At 38.6% G+C, this 26380-nt stretch overlaps 1 protein-coding gene across 1 annotated transcript in view; it reads right to left on the bottom strand.

Annotated features, from left to right (window-relative positions):
- Positions 1-22695, bottom strand: part of LOC103193413 (protein NPAT) — a 49704-nt gene extending 27009 nt beyond the window's left edge. Inside the window, exons 1-4 of the mRNA XM_007936617.1 lie at positions 22602-22695; positions 18501-18619; positions 10191-10251; positions 8256-8328 (exon numbers count right to left, since the gene is read on the bottom strand). Coding sequence (XP_007934808.1) covers positions 8256-8328; positions 10191-10251; positions 18501-18619; positions 22602-22695 — 347 coding nt within the window. The remainder of the gene's footprint in view (positions 1-8255; positions 8329-10190; positions 10252-18500; positions 18620-22601) is intronic.
- Between the last annotated feature and the right edge of the window lie 3685 nt (positions 22696-26380).

The following is a 26380-nucleotide window of genomic DNA, read 5'->3' as shown; positions in this document are numbered from 1 at the left end:
AGTATAGCAGGGATTGTGGGGCTGGCGCGGGATCGGGCAGTGTTTCGTTCTGTTGTGCATGGGGTCGCTATGAGTCGGAAACGGCTCAACGGCACTTAACAACATAACAACAACAACAATGGCTAATGATCATGAACATTTCTTCATTTGTTTTTTGGCCACCTGAATATCCTTTTTGGTGAAGTGTCTATTCATGTTGTCTGCCCATTTTTTAATTGGATTATTTGTCTCTTTGTTGTTGAGGTGTTGGAGTTTTCTATAAAGTCTAGAGGTAAATCCCTTGTCGGATATGTCATTGCTGAATATGATTTCCCAATCTGTACATTCTCTTTTGACTCTTTTGGAGAAGTCTTTGGAAGCACATAAAAATTTAATTTTTAGAAGGTCCCATTCATCTGGTTTCTCCTCTGCTGTTTGTGCATTTTGGGTTATGCTTGATAGTCTATTTATGCCCTATATTAGAGCCCCAAAATTTGCCCCTAATTTTTCCTTGAGGAACTTTATAGTTTGAGGTTTTACATTTAACTCTTTGATCTATCCGGAGTTAGTTTTGTGTATGGTGTGAGGTACATCTCTTGTTTCATTTTCCTGCAAATGGATGTCCAGTTTTGCCAGCACCATTTATTAAACAGACATTCTTCTCCCATTTGATGGATTTCAGACCAATGTCAAAGATCAGCTGACCACAGGTCAATGGATCTATTTTTGGGTTCTCAATTCTATTCCATTGGTCTATGTATCTGTCACTGCACCAATACCAGGCAGTTTTGACTACTGTGGCTGTATAGTTGGTTTTGAGATCTGGCAGTGTCAGACCTCCTACTTTGTTTTTCTTCTTCAATAGTGCTTTGCTTATCTGAGGTCTCTTTTCTTTCCATATAAAGTTAGTAACTGGTCTCTCCATATACATAAAGAATGTTTGTGGTATCTAGATTGGGATTGCACTGAATGTATAGATTGCTTTGGGTAGAAATGACATTTTCACAATCTTCAATCTTCCTATCAACGAGCATGTTATACTCTTCCATTTATGTAGATCTCTTATGGTTTCTTGAAGTAGTTTTTTATGGTTTTCTTTGTACAGGTCTTTTGTGTCCCTGGTAAGGTTTACTCCCATATATTTTTTTTTTTGTTTTGGGTAGGTACTGGAAATTATATTGATCCCCTTATTTCTTTTTCAGCAATCTCTTTGCTCATGTAAAGGAATCCAACTGATTTTGGGATGTTGATCTTATATCCTGACATGATGCTAAATCTCTCAATCAGTTACAGTAGATATTTGACTGAGTCTTCTGGGTTTTCTAGGTATAGGATCATATCATCAGCAAATAGGGATAGTTTGACTTCTTCCTTGCCAATTTGGATGCCTCTGATTTCATTTTTTTTGTCTTCTTGACCTGATTAGGACTTCCAATACAATGTGGGAAAAAAATGGTGACAGATGGCATCTTTGGTTCCTGTTCACAAGAGGAATGGTTTCAGTCTTTCTCCATTGAGAATTACGTTGGCTGTTGGTTTTGCATAGATGCCCTTTATTATGTTGAGGAATGTCCTTTCTATTCCTATATTGCTGAGAGTTTTGATCAGGAATGGGTGTTGGATTTTATCAAATGCCTTTTCTGCATTGATAGATATTATCATGTGGTTCTTTTGCTTTGTTTTATTTATGTGGTGGATGACGCTTATTGTTTTTCTAATGTTGAACCATCCTTGCATACCTGATATGAACCCCACTTGGTCATAATGAATGATTTTCTTGATATGTTGTTGGAGTCTATAGGCTAGGATTTTTGCATCTAAATTCATGAAAGATATTGGTCTGCAGTTTTCCTTTCAAGTCATATCTTTGACTGGTTTTGGTATCAAGGTTATGCTTGTTTCATAAAATGAATTTGGGAGGATTCCAACCTTTTCTATGTTTTGGAATAGTTTGAATAGGATTGGTGTCAATTCTTCTTTGAATGTTTGGTAGAATTCTCCAGTGAAACCATCTAGGCCAGGATTTTTTTTTGTTGGTAATTTTTTTTATAACCTGTTCAATTTCTTCTTTGGTTATAGATCTGTTCAACTTTTCCACCTCAGTCTGTGTTAGTTGAGGTAAGTGGTGTGTTTCTAGAAATCTGTCCATTTCTTCCAGGTTTTCTTATTTGTTGGAGTACGGTTCTTCATAGTATCCTGATACTATTATTTTTATTTCATTTGGTTCTGTTGTGATGTCACCCATTTTGTTTCTTGTTCTTGTTATTTGTATTCTCTCCTTCATTTCCTTTGTGACATCTGGCAGTGTTTGTCAATTTTATTAATCTTTTCAAAAAACAAACTTCTAGTATTGTTGATTTTTTCTATTGCCCTTCTGTTTTCTGTTTCATTGATTTCTGTTGGAATCTTCCTTATTTCCTTTTTTCTGGTGACTGCAGGCTTTTCTTTTTCTTTTTCGAATTGTTGGAGACATTGGTTTAAAGTGTTGATTCTGGCTCTTTATTCTTTTTTGATGTGTGCATTTACTAGTATAAACTGGCCTCTGATAACTTTTTTTAACTGTGTCCCAAAGATATCAGTATAATGAATTTTCATACTCGTTTGATTCAAGGAATTTTTGAATTTCATATTTTATTTCTTCTCTTACCCAGTATTTCTTAAGGAGGGTGTTGTTCAGTTTCCATGTGTTTGCTTTTTTTCCATTGATCTTCCTATTGTTGATTTCTAATTTGATAGCATTATGATCTGAGAAGATGCTTTGCAGCATTTCATTGTTTTTAAATTTATTTAGGCTTGCTTTATGGCCTAACATATGGTCTATCATGGAAATGTTCAGTGCAATGGAAAAGAATGTATATTGTGATGTTCTTGAGTGAACTGCTCTGCAGATGTCTATAAGGTTAAGTTGGTTCACTGTACTATTTAGCTCTTCTATGTCTTTCTTGAGTTTCTTTCCAGTTGTTCTATCTTTCATTAAAAGTTGTGTATTAAAGTCTCCCACTATGACTGTGGAGTCATCTATTTGCCTTTTCAACTCTTTTAAAGTCTCATTTATGTATTTTTGGGCTCTTTCATTGGGTCCATAGATATTTATTACAGTTATATCTTCATGTGCAATTGATCCTTTAATCATTATATAATGTCCTTCTTTGTCTCGTATGGTGGTTTTTGTCTTAAAATCAGTTTGATCAGAAATAAATATTGCCACTCCTGCTCTTTTTTAGTTGCCATTTGCTTGATGTAACTTTTGCTAATCTTTGATTTTTAGTCTATTTTTGTCTCTTGTAGACAGCATATTGATGAGTGATCTTTTCTTATCCAGTCTGCAACTGTCCCTCTCTTGAATGTTGCATTTAATCCACTGGCATTCAGTGTAATTATAGACAAGTTTGCATTTGTTGCTGCCATTTTCTTACTGGTTTTTTCATGGTGTTCCTGGTTTCTTTGTTCCATGTAATTTTCTGTGCTGAGCTCATAATGTTTACAAATTATGTTATCATTTCTTTCATTGCTACTGTTTCAGTATTTGCCAAATATTTGTGCTTGCCCTCTTTTTTATTTTGATGTGAAGGTTTATCATTTTTCTTTGCAGTTACTCTGTGATTTATACTCTTCTCCCTGAGTTTATAATAGTCCATTCTGTCTTACAACTCTCTTGACTTCCTCACCATTTAGAAGTTCTGTAACTACACAGTATTTTCCCTCCTTTTGGTTTGTAGTTGTCCTCATTTGCCAAGGGATGACTCTGGTTCCCTGTTACAATCTTGTAAGCTTATTTTACTTTGGATACGTCCATAGCTGTGTTGGTTCTGGGTTATGTCATCTTGTGTTATTAATGGTCGGTTGTTGTTTGCTATTATTGGTTCCCTGTTCAAAGTCTCCCTTTAGCATCTCTTGTAAGGTTGGTCTAGTTTTAACAAATTCCCTTAATTTCTGCTTATCTGGAAATGTCCTAATTTCACCATCATAATTAAGGGACAATTTTGCCAGGTATATAATTCTTGGATGGAAATTTTTCTCTTTCAGGGTTTTATATATACCATCCCACTGCCTTCTTGTTTACATGGTTTCTGCTGAGAAATCAGAATGTATTCTTATTGGTTGTCCTTTGTAAGTAACTTTTTGTTTTCCCCATGCTGCTTTCAAGATTCTTTCATTGTCTTTGGTTCTGATGAGTTTGATGATATGTCTTGGTGATTTTCTTTTGGGGTCCATCCTGTTTGGGGTTTGCTGTAATTCCTGAATGGATATATTCTCATCTTTCATCATATCAGGGAAGTTCTCTTCCAACAAATCTTGGAAAATTTTCTCAGTGGTTTTCTTTTTCTCTTTTTGTTCCAATGACACGTAAGTTACTCCTTTTGATGGTATCCCACATGAACCTTAGGCTTTCTTCATCTTGTTTTGATCTTTTTTCTAATTGATCCCTTTCCAAAGAAGTATTCAGGTATTTGTCTTCAATCTCATTAATTCTGTCTTCCATTGCATCAATTCTACTCATTTACCCTTTCAATGTGTTATCTATTTCTGACAATTCAGTATTAATCTTCTGGATTTCTATTTGTAGATTTTGAATCATTTCTAATTTTTCATTTATTTTGTCATTTTGTTCTTGTATTTTCTTCCAAAATTCTTCTAGGGTTTTGACTGTGTTTTCCTTAATTTTGTCAGTGTTTTCCTTGATCTGTCTCTCAATCCTTTCAGGATATAATTCTTTTGAATTCCTTATCAGTGAGTTCCAATGTTGCTTCCTCCTCCGGGATGTGTTCAGGGTCTGTATCCTGCTCTCTTGTTTCTACCACTTTATCATACTTCTTTGTGTGGACTGTGATGGTCTGTTGTCTCCAAGATATTGTGACGTTGTTGTATTCAGATCTCTGTTAACTATTTGTAAAGAGCACTTTAGGGTGAGTTAGGCTGTTCTTGGTGGTTGTTTATCACTGGCCAGTTGGTGGAGAGGGAAGTGGTGGCTCTCACTCAGTCAATGAAGCTTTCCAGTCGTTAGCATCCAGAATGTCCTTGTGGTTCCCGGCATGTGGAGCCTATTCTTAATTCCCTGGAATCTGGGAGAACACTGTTGCTTTAAATATTCAAAATGGTCAAACCCCTTGTAAACATTCAAAATGGCTACACCTTCCAGACCAGCAAAAGTCCATAGCTCAGCCCGCCTTCTTCTTCGTTGCTTCCCCTGTATTCACCAGCCACCAGTGCAGTCCTCCGTGCAGCCCTTGGCTAGCAGGGCCAATTTTTATGTAAATTCTTAGGTCCTAACACCAATTGGTAATAGCCAAGCTGTCTGTACCATCAGGATTGCTCATAGACCACAGCTCTGTATGTCACCTTTTTTTGGTGTTTTTATGCAAGTTCTTCTACTAGTTGGATTTTAGTCCACTTCTATATCCTTCCCTTTAAAGCTCAGGGTGCCATGATTATCTTCTGTATCTGTGTTAATTGGTTTCCCTTTTCTTTGTTAAAGAGGATCTGTGTAGTCTGTCTGCCTTTCCGCCATCTTACCAGACCTCTACGTGTATTATTTTTTGGAAAGCAAATATAATTTTTTAAAAAATGGTGGCATGTAAACACATTCAAGTACACACACATAATTAATCTTAAATATGAAATTTTCAACACTTATTAGAGTCCCCTGACAGTATTACATTAAGAGTACTTTCTGGCGATCTTCTGTCTATATATAGACTATGAGACCAAAAGAATTAGATGGTGCCAGGCTACCACCATCAACCACTTGGAGGAGAATTTATGTAGGAGATCTTCGATAGAGTAGATGTTGGAATAAAACTCAAAATCATAGGAATAAAAGGAACTAAGTTTGCTGGTCTGACAGATCCTGGTAGAACCTCGAGATTATAGCCCTAAGCTGCCCTTCAGGTCTGGAGTTGAACCCACTCCTTTGGCTGCCAGTCAAACAAAAGACAGGGATATGAGTAAACATTTACATTAGGTAGATACACTCCTGGAAGAGATAAATCATGGGAGAATAGAAGGGCTGTGTATGCACAGGGAGACAGCTCGGTGGGTAGGAGTGCATGGAAGGGAAGGACACATGGAAGAGGTAACTATGGGGAGGAAGTGGGAAGAGAGCTGTTGCACTGTGGGAAATTGAAGTCAATGTCATGAGACAGAGTGTATGTGGACTGCTGTACGGAGAATGAATTTGCTCTGTAAACTTTCACCTAAATCACGATAAATTTTTTTTTAAAAAAAGAGTATATTCTGACTAGACTTTAAGAACTATGTATATTTAAGAAGTCATGTACAAAGCATAAACTTCTCAATTATTTTCTGTAATTACAAATCTCTTTCCATGAAAAAATTTTTATTTCACAAAGGATTTCATCTATAAAACATATACTTCTAAGAATCTCAATGGTGATTTCAAAAAGTAACAAATTAGTAATATGAAATTATTTTATCCTATCTCTAAAGGAATAAGGGAAACAGGAAAATTCACAGTAGAAGGTAACTGTCCTTTCACTATGAACTGAAGTGATCCAACTATTTTTGGTAAACAGCAGCAGACACTATGCAGACATTATCCTGACACTATGTGTCAGGGAATCTGTTAAATAACTCTTTACCAAGAAAAGCCACAAAACTCACTAAATTATATGAAGTGTTAGGCAGAAACATGGCTGCCCCACTTTTGTGCGTCCTCTTCTCCTTACTGCGACCTTACATGAAGCATTTGTAATAAATGCATAAACCGAACTTGCGGAATACTGGCTAGGTATCTTTTCTCTTTATGTAGTATTTTGTCAATAAAATACCTCAATAACTTATAGGCATTGACTAAACTGTGATGCAAGAGTAAAGAAAAGGGGATGGAGGTGGTAGTGGTGGTGGTGTTTATGTACTGTCAATTCCAACTCACAGAAACCCTTAATACAGAGTAGATTTCCTCTAGGGGTTCTTGGGCTGTGATCAATCTGGGGGCAGATTGCCAGGTCATTCTCCCATGGAGCAGCTGGTCGGTTTGAACCACTAAACTTTCAGTTCGCAACTGAGCACATAACAACTGTGCCACAAGGGGTCCTGGAACAAAGGTTAAGACTACAGAATTAGATGTAGTCCAGAGTTGAGTAAAAAGCATGCTGAGTCATTCTAGCAGTTTTAATAATGGAAGGAAGTGAGGTCTCTGCTGAAGATGAGTAGGGGTATATATTTGCAGCCCTGGGAGGAAGAGAAATAAATTAAGAGACTGCTTTTCATATCTGATGCTATGATCAAATAAGAGATGTTATAAAATTGATACCAGCATGGCTGGTATCCTTCTAAAGATGGTGAACCTGGCTTTTGAAGGCCATGACCTAGGTGGAATTTAGCACACTAAAAGTCTTGCTATAAAAGTAAAAGATCATAGAAGTAGCGTTATTCTTCATGCTTATTTCTTTATGACAGACGAACCATAGGGACAAGGCTGCTTATGAAACAGATCTCTTATTTTACCAACACAACACACCAATTCTTTGAAAATGTAGTGAAAAAGCACCTACCTGAGGTAATTCTAAGGAGTTCAGGTGGCATAATACCTTAAGGCATTTGACTGCTAACCAAAAGGGTGGCGGTTCAAACCCACCAGCTGCTCTGCTCTATGGAAAGAAGATGGGCAAACGCACTTCCATAAAAATTTACCGCCTGGGAAACTCAATGGGGTTTGTTGATTATGAAATAGATCTCTTATTTTACCAATACAACACACCAGTTCTTTGAAAAGTCAGTGAAAAAGCACCTGCCTGAGGTAACTCTAAGGAGTTCTGGTGGCATAATACCTGAAGGCATTCGACTGCTAACCAAAAGGGTGGCGGTTCAAACCCACCAGCTGCTCTGTTCTATGGAAAGAAGGTGGGCGAATGCACTTGCATAAAAATTTACTGCCTGGGAAACCCAATGGGGTTTGTTATGAGCTGTAATTGACTTGATGGCAGTAAGTGAGTAAGGTGATTCTAGGATTATGGAGACTATACTTTAGGCCCAGATCTGTCTCTATATTGCAATGGAAATTTGGGAATGTCATTAAACTTCCACAAGTCTTGTTTTCCTTATTTCTAAACATTTTATTAAAGTATACTATTTATTTCAAATTATTCCAATCCAAGATAAAAAGTAATTTCAAAATTATATCACTGTTACATAAGTGTACCATGTTGGACTTATGAAGATTTTAAACTTAAAGTAGTTCTTGCTTATCTTTGTATTCCAAAATCATTAAGTATATTGTCATAAGCTTGTTATGTAAATAAAATAAGCTTTGTTACCTGATCTGAGAAAGTGTGTGGTCTAACTTCTTCCACAGAGATGACATTATTGCTGGCACATCATTTGATGTTTCTAAGAACGTAAGTAGAAAATAAACCCTATGTTTAAATATTTTTATTTAAACCTTAATAAACCAAGGTGAAGAATAACCATCATTCAGTTGAACAAAGATACATTAAATCAACATGTAAACTTTCCATCAATTGTTGACCTTATGTTGGGAATTGAGCAGAAAGTCAGTTTTGCAAAATGACCTGCAAAGCAATAAGGCTGTTTCTTTTTAATCAGGTCACTGGGTATCAGATGCAATGAAAGTAGAAGTGGACATCTGTGAAATATACGAAGCTTTGTTAGGCCAATGAATTTTTATCTTCTTTGTATTAAAATGAGAAACTTTTTTCAGCTTTGTTTTATTATGTAAAAGTTAATTATAATAATTTGCTTTGTAATTATCATAAAAGTTATGCTAATTCTCAACAGTGTGGAAATTAGTTTTCTACATCCACACATCCAAATCACAGTGATTGCTCAGTAACCTCTAAAAATAAGGCTGACCAGTAACTACTTAGGAGCTCTGGTAGCATAGTGGCTAAGACACTTGCCTGCTAACCAGACGGCTGGCGGTTCAAACCCACCAGCCACTCCTCGGAAGGAAGGTTGGGCAATCCTACTTCCGTAGTGATACTGCCTCGAAAACCCAAGGAGGGGTCGCTATGAGTTGGGGCCGACTCGATGGCACACAACAACAACAACAACAAGTAACTACTTAGAATTACAGGCAAAGGTTTTGAGGACTAATTACCCTTTCTAAGATGTGCTCATATGTAAAATGTTACCATATACTTGCAAAAAACTTGAGCTGGAGAGAGTGATCCAATATAAATGTGGGATATAAATGTTTCTAGTGCAATAGGATATAGTTTCTGATGTCATTTACACTCGAAATATTCCAATAAGAGGATTAAAATAGTTTGAGAGAAAAGAAAGAGAGCCATAAAGACCAAATAAACCTTCCTGAAGAGTTAAAAATGAAATTTAGGCCCTAACCTTCTAGGAATAGTAAATTCCACCAGTTACTAGTTTTGTGACCTTGGGAAATTTATCTAGCTTCTCTAATGCTTAGTTTCCTCATACTTAATAAATACCCTTTCACAGAATTATTTTAAAGACTAAATGGGACAAATCATATGAAAGCACCTAGACAATACTCAATAAATGTCAAACTTTTCTTCTAGTATTACAGTTTTATGCAAATTAATTAAAAATGCTAGTTCTTTTATGTTAATGTTCCAACCTATAATTAACAGCAGAGAATAAAATAATCACAACTTTCTCCCTAAAGCATCATTAAATTAGACAAGTACTATTTTATATTTGGGTAAATTATAAGCCAAGATTTTATTACTAGCTTCTGTGTTCACATTTAGACTACACAGAATTTAAAATTAAAATGTCTGTTTGAAATTTTGTAACACATAGCAATGCTTGTTTGTCAGGGTAGAAAATCAAGAATTAAGAGTTTTATGTCATTTTAAAAATGATTTTTTTGTTATACTTGCAAATTTTAACAAGTTGTTTGTCACAAATTATTTATCCTTTTATAATTTAGTAATTTTTATGTAATTTATAATAATTTTGTAATTATTTATTAAATACATAAAGTATTTAATTAGATTTCCCATTAAAAATTATATCTCATAACTCAAATCAATTCTTTCAGGAGTATTACAAGGAAACATTAATGTCCTTTAAAAATTATTTCTAAATAAAACAGTTAAATGAATGTATACAAAACTAACAGATTAAAAAACAGCACTGACATTGAATTATAGATGTAGAAATTGTTGAACTGATTTATGTTCTGTGTATATTTTCAATAACAGAAATAAATTATTAAAAAACCCAATGAAACATCAATGAGCCTTTATCCTTACCTTTTGCTTTCATAGCTACATATTCATTCAAAATTGTTGTCAAGTTTTTTCCAAATAAGGACTGAAAAGAAAAACAAAATTGAGCATTATCAAAATAATATAATGCTATCAATACCTTCCCACCATTAAACATTTAACTCTATGAAAGTCAAAAAAAGATACAGATTGCAGAGTATAGTAGGTCATCAAAAAATGAACAGTCCAAGGGTCCATCAACAGATGAGTGGATAAACAAAATGTGGCACATATATACAATGGAACATTACTGAACCATAAAGAGAAATGAATTTGCTACACATGCTATGACTTTTATGAACCTTGAAAATATCCTGCTGATATTATCCCATTTACATTAAATATCTAGAAAAGGGAAACTCACAGAAAGAAAAGTTATACCAGGGGCTGAGAGGAAGGGGGATTTGGAAGTTATTACTTAAGGGGTACCATTTAGGATGATGAAAAGCATTTGAAAATGGACATTGTAATGGTTGTACAATATGGGAATGTAATTGTATAATATACAGAGTTATATGTATAATGAAAGATGTTTTGTTTTATATATATATATATATATATATATATATAAAACCACACTAAAATTTAAAATTAAATATAATAGCTACTCAAGTTAGGGGTTACATCAATAGTCTAAGGATTAAGGTCTATTTTATCTGTGTAAGACAATCAACATGGATCTTGAGTTAAAAGACAGTTCAAGGGCAGAAAATTAGTTTTCAGATGGGAAATAGAAAGCTAGTCACACCACTATTTAAAATTGAGGACTGAATTATACTCTGCACTGGAATTCCTGAAAGCCATGTGAGCCTGTCGAAGTAATAATAGTGAGTGCATAAGAGATACTTTTCCCAAAGATCAGTACCTTCCTTATTTTCCCTTATACTGTTTCATCAACTCATCTATATTATCCTTCTGTTCTCACTACTACTACTGAAGGATAGATTTTTATCATCTTAAGTCCAAGGTTACAGAGTAGAACAGGGAAAAGAAAAGATGTAGGAGCTGACTATTCACCAAAGAGGATTTTCATCTCAACCACATTAGAATGCTAATGATCAAAAAAATGGAAAAAAGCAGGTGCTGGTGACATTATGGAGAAACAGCAACTTTCATCCACTGCTGGTGGGAATTTAAATAGTAATAGCCAGTGTAGAAAGAATGTGGTGGCTCCTCAAAAAGTTCAACATAGAACTACTATATAACCCAGCAATTCCATTCTTGGGTACATTGTACTTTTTCACATATATGCTCACATAAATAAAGCACACGTGCATATAATGTGCACAGCATGGGGGGGGAGGCGGTTGCATGGTTTGCAATAAACCGTAGAATGCAAGTGTTATTTTTGTAAAAACATGGTATACTCAAAAAGACTTGAAAGCAGTGATGGGAATCTACACATGTACACCAATGTTTATTATAGCACTATTCACAACAGCTAAAAGGCAGAAACAATTAAAATGTCCATCAGCTGATGAATGGATAAACAAAATGTGGTATATACACAATGGAATTTATTCAGTCACAAAAAGGAATGAAGTCGTGATGCATACCACAATGTGGATGACCTAGAAAACATTATGCTGAGCAGAACAAGTAAGTTGCAAAATAATCAGTCACAAAAGGACAAATACGGTATGATCTCACTTATACGAAATAAGCACATTTATCAAAAGCAAAAAATTTGGTGGTTACCAGGGATAGGAGGGAGAGGGAAAGAAGGAGTTTTGATTTAGGTTGCAGTGAATGTATGTTAATGGTGGTGGGATAATTGAAAGAAGATAGAATGGTTGCACAACTTTAAGACTGTTATCAGTGTCACTGAATTGTATAAGCAGAAATTGTTGAACTGTTCTATGTTTTGTACTATGTATCCTCAACAAAACTGAAAAAAAGGAAAAAAAGATGAACATGAGAAACAAAAGACACAAAAAGATCCTATGGAACACAGTTCTACTCTGACACACGGGGTTGCCCTAAGTGAGAATCAACTTGATGCAATGTGGTCATTACTTCTAGTAAATGTTAAATAACTGCTAAATGAAATGACTGAATAATGAATTCCTTTTTGCATAGAAACCCTCAGTCTACCTCACTGCTATGTTTTAAGTGGACATGAGATTCCCAACACTTAACAGATGTTAGCAATTCCTCCCTTTGAGCTTTCACTCAGTCTCCAGGGCTGGCACTTGAACTCAAGACTACTAGCCTCCTAAACTGTAAGAGAATAAATCCCTTTTTGTTCAAGCCATCTCCATTTGTGGTTATTCTGTTGGAGTGACACTAGAGAACTAAAACAGTATCCTTCACCCAGCTCTTCCTTTCATGTTAACATATAACCATGGTATTTTTAACCAAATTAATATTACTACCAAACCAACAAAAACCAAACTCACTGCCGTCGAGTCAATTCAACTCATAGCAACTCCTCATTGGGTTTCCAAGGCAGTATCTCTACGGAAGTAGATTGCCCAATTTTCCTTCCAAGGAGTGGCTGGTGGGTTTGAACTGCCAGCCTTCTGGTTAGCGGTCACGTGCCTTTGGCACTATGCCACCAGAGTTCCTAATATTACCACAGTATTAAAACCCACCAGCCACTCCTCGGAAGGAAGGTTGGGCAATCCTACTTCCGTAGTGATACTGCCTCGGAAACCCAAGGAGGGGTTGCTATGAGTCGGGGCCGACTCGACGGCAAACAACAACAACAACAACAACGTTAAATATGCTATAGACTATATTTATATTTCACCAGTCTTTTTACTAATATCATTTTTCTGTTCCAAGACCCAAATTAGAAGACTACATTGCATTTAGTCATCATATCTTACCTTCAATCATTGACAGTTTCTCAGACTTTTATTGATTAGGTATTTTATAGATTACTCCTTGATTATATTTGTCTAATGTTTTCTCATGGGAGCTCTGGTGGTGTACTGCCTGAGACATATGACCACTAATCAGAAGGCTGGTGGTTCAAACCCACCAGCTACTTCTCAGAAGGAAGACTGGACAATCTACTTCCATAGAGATACTGCCTCAGAAACCCAAGGAAGGGTGGCTATGAGTTGAATCGACTTGACAGCAGTGAGTTTGGTTTGCTTTTTTTGTAACCACAGAGATGAAGTGCCCTTTTTAATCACATCATTATCAGGAGGTACATGATATCAACATGATTTATCACTGGTGATATTATCCTTGATCGCTTGGTTCAGATGTATCTGCCAAGTTTTTCTACCCTAAAGTTAGAATTTCCCCTTTTCTATACACTATATGTTAGGAGCTCTGGTGGCACAGTGCCTAAGGCATTTAACTGTTAACTAGAAGGTTGGTGGTTGAAACCCACCAGCTGCTCTGTGGAAGAAAGATGGAGCAATCTACTTCCATAAAGACTTACCCCCTTGGACCCCAATGGGGGTTGCTATGAGTCAGAACTGACTCAATGGCAGTGGGTGTTTTAACACACCGTATGTTAGAAGAAAGTCACCAATTCAAGCCCATACCCTTGGAGAAGAGTATTAAGATTTGTCCCTTCTTTCATATTCATTAACTCAGTATTTTATTTACATCAGTGTGTATATTTATTTTATTATTTGGGTTATAGTCTAATACTACTCATTACTGATTTTATTGTTCATATTGTTCCAGCACTAGACACTGAAAGCTCTATTAAGTTGACCCAGTGTCTTTTTTTTCCCTTCTCCTTAGCACTTTCCGGCACTACAAGATGCTGCAAGTGTATCATGTATTTTTGCTGCCTCAGTCCTAGGATCAACCATTTTTCTTAGAAACCGTGGGTCCTTTTGTTGGAGAATTACGATCTGGGTGCTCGGTGTGCTTGTTATACTGGATTATCATTGTCTCGAGACCCACGCATAGACAGACACTTACACATATCAACCCATATATAAAAACATTATCTTATTCCTGTACCTATCTGTACACATACTAAAACAAACATGACTTCATATGAGTATCTCAAACTGTCATCTAGAACCACAGGTTTCACTCTGAAACTAATTTCTATTTTCTTTCTCACATGGTGAGAATTTCTCTCCCATTATGTAGAACTTTAATTTGTTCAAAATTGCTAACTTACAGCCTTATGAAAAGCCAATTTAGCAAAGAGTTCAATGCTTATGTATCTTTCTTTTTCTCCTTGTTGTTGTTATGTGCCGTTGAGTTGGACTCCACTCATAGCAACCCCTCCTTGGGTTTTCGAGGTGTTATCACTATGGAAGTAGATTGCCCAACCTTCAAGGAGTGGCTGGTGGGTTTGAACCTCCAACCTTCTGGTTAGCAGTCAAGTGGCTTAGGCATATTAAGTCAAAACACTTTTTCAATGGTTCTTCAGGTAGCTCCTTTTTTTCCATTCCCTTTAGTACAGTTACCTCATACGTTCTTAACAAAATTAAGATCTATATTTTATAGGCTACATTCCATCCTGAGATCCCTTCACATGAAGGTTGAGTCATCTTTTTTTTTTTTTTTTTTTAAAGGAATGTCTTTTTTAAAGGATATCCTTTTTTAAAGGATAGTCTTTATTTAAAATAAGAAAAAATATCATTAGTCAAGAGATTGCCATGTTATTGACCCTAGGCCAGTTGCTTTTACATTTCTGTCAAATCTTCATCACAGTTCTCTTAAGTTGGTATTATACTCTTTTTCTTTTATTTATTTTTATTTTATCTTTACAGTGTTCTCTCCTCTCCTCTCCCACCCCTGGTAACCAACTAAGAAAGTTTCCTTCCATATATAAGCCTTCCCTTCACTTTTTACAATAATGAATTAACACAGTATTTGTCCTTCTGTTATTAACCTATTTCATTCAGCATGATGTCCTCCAAGTTCATCCATATTATATGGTGTTTTGTAGATTCTACATTATTCTTTAGGGTTGCACAGGATTCCACTGTATGTATGTACCATAGTTTGGTTATCCATTCTTCTGTTGATGGGCACCTATGTTGTTTCCATCTTTCCACTACTGTAAATAGTGCTGCGATGAACATGGGTATGCCTGTATCTGTTCTTGTCCTGGCTCTCACTTCTTTAGGATATATACCTAGTAATGGGATCACTGGATTGAATGGTATTTCTAATACCAACTTTTTAAGGAATCGCCATACTGCTTTCCACACTGGTTGTATCATTTGACAGTCCCACCAGCACTGTCGGAGAGTCCCAATCTCCAAACATCCTCTCTAGCATTTGTTATTTTCTGTCTTGTTGAACTTTGCCATTAGTGCTGGGGTGAGATGGTCTCTCACTGTTGTTTTGATTTGCATATCTCTGATGGCTAATGATTGTGAGCATTTCTTCATATATTTGCTGGCCACCTGAATATCCTCTTTGGTGAAGTGTCTATTCATGTCTTCTGCCCATTTTTCAATTGGATTGTTTATCTTTTTGTTGCTGAGGTGTTGGAGATTTCTATAAATTTTAGAGATAAGTCCCTTGCCAGATATGTCATTGCTGAATATTTTTTCCCAATCTGTAGGTTCTCTTTTTACTCTTTTGAAGCACATAAAAATTAAATTTTTAGAAGATCCCATTCATCTAGTTTCTCTTCAGCTGTTTGTGCATTTTGGGTTATGCTTGATAGTCTATTTATGTCAATATATTAAGGCTCCTAAATTTGCCCCTATTTTTTCCTTGAGGAACTTTATAGCTTCAGGTTTCACATTTAAGTCTTTGATCCATCTGGAGTTCGTTTTTGTGTATGGTTTGAGGTATGGATCTTGTTTCATTTATCTAAAAACGGATATCCAGTTTTGCCAGCACCATTTATTAAACAAACATTCTCTTCTCCATTTAATGGATTTTGGCACTCTGTCAAAGATCATCTGACCACAGGTCGATGGATCTATTTCTGGGTTCTTAATTCTATTCCACTGGTCTATGTGTATGTCATTGTACTAATACCAGGCTGTTTTGACTACTGTAGCTGTAGTAGGTTTTGAGGTCCAGGAATGTGAGACCTCCTACTTTGTTCTTCAATAGTGCTCTGCTTATCCAAGGTCTTTTTTCTTTCCATACAAAATTAGTGATTGGTTTTTCCATATCCTTAAAGAATGTTGATGGGATCTGGATTGAGATTGCACTGAATGATTGCTTGGGGTAGTACTGACATTTTCACAATGTTCAGTCTTCCTATCCACAAGCATGGTATGTCCTTCCATTTATGTAGATCTCTTATGGTTTCTTGAAATAGTGTTTTGTAGTTTTCTTTGTACAGGCCTTTTGTGTCCCTGGTAAGATTTATTTCCAAGTATTTTATTTTTTTGGTAACTACTGTAAATGGTATTGATTTCATTATTTCCTTTTCAGCAATCTCTTTGCTAGTATAGAGGAATCGAACTGATTTTTTTATGTTGGTCTTGTATTCTGCCACTATGCTAAATCTCTCAATTAGTTCCCGCAGTTTCCTTGCTGAGTCTCTTGGGTTTTCTAGGTATGGGATCATATCATCAGCACATAGGGATACTTTTACTTCTTCATTACCAATTTGGATGCCTTTGATTTCCCTTTCTTGCTTTATTGCCCTGGCCAGGACTTCCAATACAATGTTGAATATAAGTGGTGACAGAGGGCATCCTTGTCTGCTTCCCGTTCACAAGGGGAATGGATTCAGTCTCTCCATTGAGAATAATGTTGGCTGTTGGTTTTGCATATATGCCATTTATTATGTTGAGGAATTTCCTCTCTATTCCTATTTGAAAGTTTTTATCAGAAATGGGTTTTGGGACTGGCTGCTCTGAAAAGCCGTCTTTGCATTGTTCCAGCGTCTGACTTCTTGCTCGCCGCAGCCACCTCCGCCGTGCACCTCCTCCTCCGCCGCAGACTCCGGCAGCTTCCTCACCAGAGTCCCCGAACTCGCACTTTCTTTGTAATCCGCTGCATTGCATCACCGGCGTGCCCCACCCTGTCAGACGCGGCTGTGGACACCAGCTCCGAGATCACCACCAAGGGCTTAAAGGAAAAGAAGGAGGTTGTGGAGGAGGCAGAGAATGGAAGAGATGCACCCGCTAACAGGAACGCTAATGAGAAAAATGGGGAACAGGAGGCTGACAATGAGGTAGATGAAGAAGAGGAGGAAGGTGGGGAGGAAGAGGAGGAGAAGGAAGAAGGTCATGGTGAGGAAGAGGATGGAGATGAAGATGAGGAGGCTGAGGCAACAACGGGCAAATGGGCAGCTGAAGATGATGAGGATGACGATGCTGACACCAAGAAGCAGAAGACTGATGAGGATGACTAGACAGCAAGAAAGGAAAAGTTAAACTTAAAAAAAGAAGAAAAAGAAAAAAAAAAGGCCACCATGACCTATTCACCCTCCACTTATTACCTAAGTTTTGTTGTTTGTTTAGGGCTATTGTAAATAAGCAAGTTTGTTTAGGGCTATTGTAAATAAGCAATACTTGAGAGTCATGTTTAAAATAAAATAGCAAAGTAGCACTTTAAATAATGTAGTTTTAGAATATTTCTATCATGTACCAAATGATGCTCTGTTGGTCAACTGATATTTTAAAAATGGATGACATCAGGTGTGGTAGTTAAAGTTATAGTTAAGGTTAAATCCCTGTTTGTTAAAGTTCTCTAACTAGAGGGCACCAGAAGGCCAAAACATCAGGTATCAAAATACCTGGTTTATATTTGTCAGAAGTAAGCAACCAGATATAAGACTCAAAACCAAACTCACTGCCACTGAGTCAATTCTGACTCACGGCAACCCCCACTGGGTTTCCAAGACTGTAAATCTTTACAGAAGCAGACAGCTTTATCTTTCTTGTACAGAGCGGCTGTTGGGTTCAAATCGCCAACCTTTTAGTTCACAGCCAAATGCCTGAACCACTGTACCAGCAGAGCTGCTTAGAAATAGGTCTAGCAGTTTAAAAAAAAAAAAAAAAAAGCTATAAGGACAAGCAGCAATGAAATGAATCAGAAATGAGGGTCTTACTGTGAAACTGATTCTCATACGAGGCAAGGTTATAATTCATTAAATAGCTTTGGCATAAATGTGTTAAGAGAAAGAACAACTGGCCTTTTGTTGAGCCTTTTCAGTCATACATGAAGACAAACATCAAATTTCCCCCAACTCTGACTTTGCTGATAAGCTTATTATTACTAATTTAAAAAAATTTTCATTTTGAAATAATTCAAATTTATAGAGAAGTTGAACAGTTTAAGTATTTACTATTACCATATGCCTTTTGATAAGCTTATTTTAAGATTATGTTTATTGTCTCTTAAGTTGCTACATGATGAAGTATTTCCTTTAAGGAACCACTCACTCACCAGTAAGCAGGCTGGGATAAAACCTTCATCTGTACAGTGTTCTGCATATTCTTTTAAATTTGAACTTTCCAAAATAAAAGTCTGGCAGGTAGAAGTGAGGTTTTCTTGTTGTAAGTAACCTAAATGAAAAATAAAAGTATAGATACTTTCAGTCAATTCTGCACTTTCTGTAAAACTCCTGTTGAAAACCCTAGAGCAGTTACCAATTTCATGAATGGAGCCTTAGATGAAAGTGTTATTAGGCACCTTTGCCCAGAAATACCATGTTGCACTGCAACACAAAGTGGAATGTAAAGAATAGAGGATATGTGAATAAGGTGTTTGACAAAGTTCAAGTACTCCACATTAACACTTTCAGGATAATTAGTCGTTATTGGTTAATAATACTGAACATAAATAAAACTGACTACGTCAATAAGTAGTGTTCTTCCACTCACTAGATAAACAAAACACTACATTCTCCCAGCATGACTATTTATTTGTATAAACCAAAAACCAAACTCACTGCTACTGAGTTGGATCTGACTCATAGTGACCCCTCCTTGGGTTTCTGAGGCTGTATCACTATAGAAGTAGATTGCCCAACCTTCCTTTCCCTTCCGAGGAGTGGCTGGTGAGTTTGAACTGCCAGCCTTCTAGTTAGCAGTCTAATGCCTTATGCACTATGCCATTCACCTTCATGCCTAACAGTTTAAGGAAAACAAAAAACAAAAACAAAAAACAGAACCATACCTACTTCAAATAAAAGGTAAAAAAGGAAAGGAATTCCTTTTCTGATTTTTAATTTATGCCCTTCAGGAATCAAAGCTCTACTATTTCAACAAGAACTTTAACATTCACAGAGCAATGCAATGTATCAGTATTTGGTATTTTCATACATAAGCATGTGTTGTTTGTCCTCACATCTATCCTGACTCACAGTGACCCCTCCTTGGGTTTCCAAAGCAGTTAACTCTACAGAAGTAGATTCTTACCTATAAACATTAGACTTGCCTTGATTTATGGAACATAATCTGGTCACATTACAGTACTCTTAGACTCTTAGGTTGAATTCCTAAGTTCTTTGTGACATCACATAAAATGGCAGAGCAAGGACCTCTAAAAATTCCCTCCTTCTGAGAACACTAGCAAAAATGATCAAAATCAACTTTCTCAGAACTTTGGAAATTAGTCAAAGGCTTGCAGCATTTGGGGAACATTCATTCAAGAAAATCAGATCAATGTTGACAAGATTTTTCCCTGAAGGGGAAAAAGGCTTTGCAAGGCTGAACATGGTCACCCTTTAGGTTTGCTAAATCATTCTTATATAACTTCTACTGGGGTGGGTTTGTAAATCCAAAACCCAAAGTCCTGGAGTATAGCCTCTGCCGTGTAGCCATAAAATCCCCGCCTCCCTTTGTGGGGTGTGGAGAATGAAACTGGTCCTCCTGCTGCCCAGAACCTGTCTCATATACTGGTTTTCCTAATCAACTCCTTTGTCATCACCACGGAGTTTGCCCACTTCTTAATTCAGCCTCATGATGACCTACGTTATTTGGCGGCAAATTCTGAATTACTGGTCCCTGCAGTGACCACTGGTGAGCTAGCTAGGAAGCCGAGGTAATGGTAAGTGTGAGTAAGACCTCTGCAGGGGAAATCACAACTTGACCAGAACTTTCATGTGGGGAGGTTTGGCTTGTATGCTTGATGCATATAGACTACCACACACATACAGCGACAGCCTGAAAACACCAAGTGGTACAGCACTGTTGTAGGAAAATGCATACCTTTATTAGTGTGGGAAGGAGGGTAGCAACGTGGTGGTGGGTGTGGGGCAGTTGCTGCTCTGGGCCATTCAGCTAGGCACTAATGCCCAGTTAGTAACTGAAGCGGCCTAAGAGTGCTGCTGGAGAAACTAGTCAGAAAGGATGTGTGACAGTCGTGTATGACCACAACTGACATTCTGAATAGCTAGCTGCCTAAGTGACTCAGATGTAGAGGTGATTGTAGAAGAGCCTGTTTTGTGAGCAGCCCCTTTGGGCAAGACAGTTAATTACCCATAAGATGCAAGTTATCTGCAAGCCTTCTGACCACACACAGGAAATTTCACTTGCCAGTTCCATGACAATGCAGGAATACACCCCTACTGAGTTGAGAGCTGTGTGGGAAACTCTAGCAGGAAGGGAAGTAGACAATAGCAGCTTGGCTGTTAAGGTAGTGGGATATCAGGGGTGATGGTGTCTCTTAAAATTGAACCAAGGCAGAAAAATGAGAAGCATTGTGACCTGCCACTCTTTCTGACAGAGCTTACAGGCAGCTCAGAACACAGAGGGCAGACACACCCTCAGATTGGATCATCTTCTTGTTGTTGTTGTTGTTAAGTGCCGTTGAGTCATTTCCGACTCATAGCGACCCCACGCACCGGAGAACGAAACACTGCCCAATCCCGCGCCAACCCCACAATCCCTGCTATACTTGAGTCCATCATCGCAGCCACAGTATCAATCCATCTCCTTGAAGGCCTCCCCCTCTTTCGTTGACCCTCCACCCTACCAAGCATGACATCCTTCTCCAGGGAATGGTCCCTTCTGACAACATGACCAAAATAGGTGAGACCAAGTCTAGCCATTCTTGCTTCCAAGGAGCATTCTGGCTGCACTTCCTCCAGGACAGATCTGTTAGTTCTTTTAGCAGTCCACGGTACTTTCAGCATTCTTCGCCAGCACCACAACTCAAAAGCATCAACTCTTCTTCGGTCCTCCTTATTCATTGTCCAGCTCTCACATGCATACCAGGCAATTGGAAATATCATGGCTTGTGTCAGGCGCACCTTAGTCCTCAAGGAGATATCCTTGCTCCTCAGCACTTGAAACAGTTCCTTCGCAGTTGACTTTCCCAATGCTACACATCGTCTAATGTCCTGACTGCTCCTTCCGTTGGCATCGATTGTAGAACCAAGCAACGTGAATTCCTTGACAACCTCAATCTTCTCTCCATTTATTGTGATGCTGCTCATTGGTCCAGTTGTGAGGATTTTTGTTTTCTTTATGTTGAGACGTAATCCATACTGCAGACTGTATTCTTCAACCTTCATCAGTAGGTGCCTTAAGTCATCCTCACTTTCAGCAAGCAAAGTTGTATTGTCTGCATATCTCAGGTTGTTAATGATTCTTCCTCCAATCCTGATGCCACGTTTTTCTTCATATAGTCCAGCTTCTCGGATTATTTGCTCAGCATATAGATTGAATAAGTGTGGAGACAGAACACAACCCTGATGCACTCCCTTCTTGATTTTAAACCATGTAGTGTCCCCTTGTTCTGTTCGAACGACAGCCTCCTGGTCAAGGTACAGATTCCTCATGAGTACAATCAAGTGCTCAGGAATTCCCATTCTTCTCAACGTTATCCATAATTTGTCATGATCCACGAAATCAAATGCCTTTGCATAGTCAATAAAACACAAGTAAACATCTTTCTGGTATTCCCTGCCTTGAGCCAAGATCCATCTGACAACAGCTATGATATCCCTTGTTCCACGTCCTCTTCTGAATCCGGCTTGAACCTCTGGAAGTTCTCTGTCAATATACTGCTGCAAACGTTTCTGAATTATCTTCAGTAAGATCTTACTTGCATGTGATATTAATGATATTGTTCTATAATTTCTACATTCCGTGGGATCACCTTTCTTTGGAATTGGATCATCTTGTGTTGTAGGAAAGAAATATTGGCCAAATGAGGGAGCCTTTCTTCCTGGCACAGTTGGGAAGTGATCTTTTGTAGAGGAGCTCCAGCAAGTGATAAGGGAGCTAGGTATGTGTCACACCACTTATAACGAACATGTCACAGGCCCAGAGAACAGATTTTATATTATAGGAATGAAAGCAAATATCTTACAGGTAGGTCCCACCCTCCTGGTATGGTACCCTGGTAGTCATAATGAGTTCCTTAGTGGCACAGATGGTCTGCAAAGTGGGATAAGCTATAGCCAACCTAGATGAAACTGAAAGTGTTAAAGAGGTGTGAACCATGGAGTGGGGGGGGGGGGAGGAGGCTGAAAACCTTGTAGGATGACCAAACAAGGGCCCACTAAAACTTCCTGAAAGCAGGCATAGGTGGCCTTACCAGGATAGCAGTAGAAAGGACAACCTGCTGCAGTTTTTTGGTCACCCTCTTGAAGACTATGAATCCAGAGCAAGAATACTGCTGAGAGCCCCATGTCTCCGCGTAGACCTCATCAATGCTTAGGGATTGGGGTTGGGCCAAGGTCACCCATAGTTCAGGACTCTGTGGGAAGACCAAAGGCCCCACACAGAGCTCACAATACACTGGTAAGGAGAAACAAGCAGTGGGTGCTAGCTCTGGTTGTTACAGGGGAAGAAAGTACTCTTATCTTTGGAAACTCTGAACAGTCAAGCTCCCCCAACCCCTGGTAATTGATAGGTATGGCAGAAAACCCATCTGTGTATGTCAGACATTCTTGACTCCACAAATAGGGCATATTTCCCTAAACTGGATCAAGTTTATATTTCCTCAATACTGAATACATTCTAAAGGTGGATGTACTCATGGGATTGATTCTAATTATGTCTGCAGGAGAATTCTGACTGGGGGTGAAGGTGGGAAAAACAGTCCTGAGGGGGAATGTGGCATGGGAACCAGTGACCGTTCCCTCACCACTAAAAGTCATGAACATTTAGACAATGTAAGTTGTCTGGAGGACATAAGGAAATCAGTGAAACCATTTTAGAAGTGAAAAAGGAGGTATTCTCCGGGAAGCCCACAGTGCTTTTAATAACCTTTTGTGGCCTGTGAACAAACAGATGACTTGGCATATGACTGTGCACTACAGATAACAAGATTCCCCCATACATGCTGCAGTCCTGAATACATAACCTCCCTGTTAGAAATCTCTAGTGGAGACTTGGACACATATAATGCTGTGTTAGACCTGGCCAATGTGTTCTTTAGCATCCCTGTAGCCCTGTCCACTCAGGATCAGTTTGCCTTCACCTGGGAGGGACAGCAATACACATTTCAAATGCTACCTCACAGGTATCTATACAGCCTATTTACAATGGTTTGGCTGCTAGGGACCTCTGTTTCCTTTTCCTGCTATTGTCCATTGGTTTCACTGCATTGATGACATCGTGTTAACTGCCAAAGATGTTTCTCTGTTATAGGATTGTCTGGATCCACCTACAGGGAGAGAATGGGCAGTGAATCCCTAAAAGGTACAAGGGCAGGGAACATCAGTAAAATTCATAGGGCTCATCTGGTTGGGTAAGACCTGTGTGTTGCCAGAAGCCAGTCAATAAGATACAAGCTTACCCCACCCCTAGCATACCAAAAGAATTGCAGGCCTTCATGGGTCCTTTGTTGCACTGGAAGGTATTTATACTCTTGGTCCAGTGCTTCTGACCGCTCAACTGGTATAAAAAGACGCCTCTTGGGATTGGGACAAAGAACAGCAGCAAGCTTTTGAGAAAGCAAAGGTGTTGGCTACACAAGTGAAAGCACTGGATACAAAACAACAAGGGCTACCATTCAGGTTAAATGTGAACAGCACTGAGGATGGGGGCTTTGTGGCAAGATCATGATGGAATTAAAGTCCCCCTAGGTTTCTGGTGTGCAATGGGGGTGGGCATGGCAGCAGAAAATTGGTACTGCCCAATAGAAAACAACTGTTGGTGGTCTGTAATACTCTTCCCCAAGTGGAACCATTAACAGGCAGGAGCTGTAACGCTCTGCACAGTTTTGCCTATTAATGGATGGATGACTTGTTTTCCAAGATGTCATGAGCTATTGCCCAGACAGCTACACTGACCAAATGGCATGCATACATGCAACAGTGCAGTGCCCCTTCTGTTAGTCTTTTGTCACAAGAGTTACAAGCTGTATTTGCTCCAGCGACACATCAAGACCACCATCACAGGCCAGCATGCTGCCATAACTGCCTCCCTTCTCTAAGAGACAAGGCCTGTGCCAGTAAATGCCTAGTACACAGATGGTTACAGCTGGGATATGCCACCATTATGTGTACTGGTGGATGTACAAGCATCTGCTGATATTATCTGGTTTGAAAGTGGCTCAGGGCAAAACAGCCAATAGGCCAAATTAAGGGCTGTATGGGTGATCATCACCCACGGGCTCTAGGCCTGAACTCTTTGTACAGACAACTGAGTGGAAGCCTATGGATGAACTATGTGGCTTGGCCAATGGTATAAGGACCAGTGGACTAAATGGGCAAAGTCTTGTAGGAGAAAGTTCTGTGACAGGACAATGAGGATTGCTTCCAAACATCTATTTTTCATGTAGCAGTTCATTTACCTCTTTCTCAGCTGGGACCAAGAAGAACAAGTTAGAATGGTATATCCAGAAGGGGAAGCTACCCACTGGATTCACCACAAAAGTGGACATCATAGTGCCTATATTGGTTGGAAAATAGTCAAAGAGGCAGGCATAGCAGTTAAGTATAGTGATTTGGTGGTTACTGTACAAAATTACCCTGTGTGCTCATGCCAATGCCCTGTGATCCTGGAAAGATACAGAAAGGAACAAAGCCAGTGATGGATTGGCAGGTAGATTATATAGGGCCTTTACCCCAGTTACGAAATGAAATATACTCATGTGTGTGGATATGGTTATCAGCTTAAACTAGGCTACTAATTACATAATTAAACATAATGTATGGGATAATCCAAAGAATTGATAGTGGCCAGGGTACACACTTCACAGGTCACAATGTATGTGAATTGGTGGGCAAGAATAAGGTACAGTGGCACTACCACCTACCCTACAATCCTCCAGCTGCAGGCCTGCTGGAACGAACAGCATTCTAAAACAACAAATATGAACTCTTATAGGTAAGGCTTCCCTGGCAGGATAGAACAAAGTGCTGCTTGAGGAATTGAGGTTGATAAATTAGGCTCTCACTTGGGCCTTAGCCCCCATACACTTACTAGAAGCCCTCAATGATTCTCCAACAACACAAGTGATGTCATAGGCTCTGGAAGCATATCCACCAAGACTGTTATCAGAACAAAACATCATGGTACTCCAAACATGACAGGGCCTGGTACCAGGAAGTAGAATCATCCACTGGTGATTGCTGTAGGTTACTCAGCTGGGGTGGATTCATTAGTTTGTCCTTTGGAGGCAGAGGAACTGACTGGCCTAATGTGGAAGCCCACCATCCTATTGCATGGAAAGCCTCAACAGTCACTCTTCACATGGAATAGAATGATGCATGAAAGTGGGTCTCCTTTGCTGGCATACGGCAAAACAGGTAATTTTATACCCAACCCCTCAAGTGACTGCCCTGGTACACTCAGCCAAGGAAAATGTCTAAGGGAGCTGCTGTTCTCACTACCTGAGGGGAAGCTATTAGCGTGCTCCCAATAGAAGGGGAAAATTTACCCCTCTTGATATCTACTGAACATCTGTTTTTCAGACTGTAGGTATCTCCTCCTATATTTTCTTCCCTTTGGGTCTGCCAATATCTTCCTAAAATGGACTGACAGCTTCACCAAAGTCCACCAGAAAAACAGCTGCTGGACCTATAGATAACTCCCCTTCTCAAGCACTGACGACATACCTTGGAGTGTGGACCCCAGGCTGGAACCAATTAGGTAGCTTGTGAGACACATGTAGGGGTATACTCATGCCTCTGTGACTAACTGGGGTATAACACTTGCAACTAAGTGGGGTTAACCTTAAACACACCTGATGGCTGGTTTGCTGTAAACCAAAAACCAAACTCACTGCTGTCAAGTCAGATCTGACTCACAGCAACCCCCTTTGGGTTTCCAAGGTGGTATCACTACAGAAGTAGATTGCCCAAACCTTCCTTCCAAGGAGTGGCTGGTGAATTTGAACCGCCAGCCTTCTGGTTAATGGTCAAA

This window comes from Orycteropus afer, unplaced genomic scaffold (genome assembly GCF_000298275.1).
Source record: "Orycteropus afer afer isolate SDZICR_OR568_19922 unplaced genomic scaffold, OryAfe1.0 scaffold00036, whole genome shotgun sequence".
Taxonomy (NCBI): Eukaryota; Metazoa; Chordata; class Mammalia; order Tubulidentata; family Orycteropodidae; genus Orycteropus; species Orycteropus afer.
This window is presented reverse-complemented; position numbering and strand designations above follow the sequence as displayed.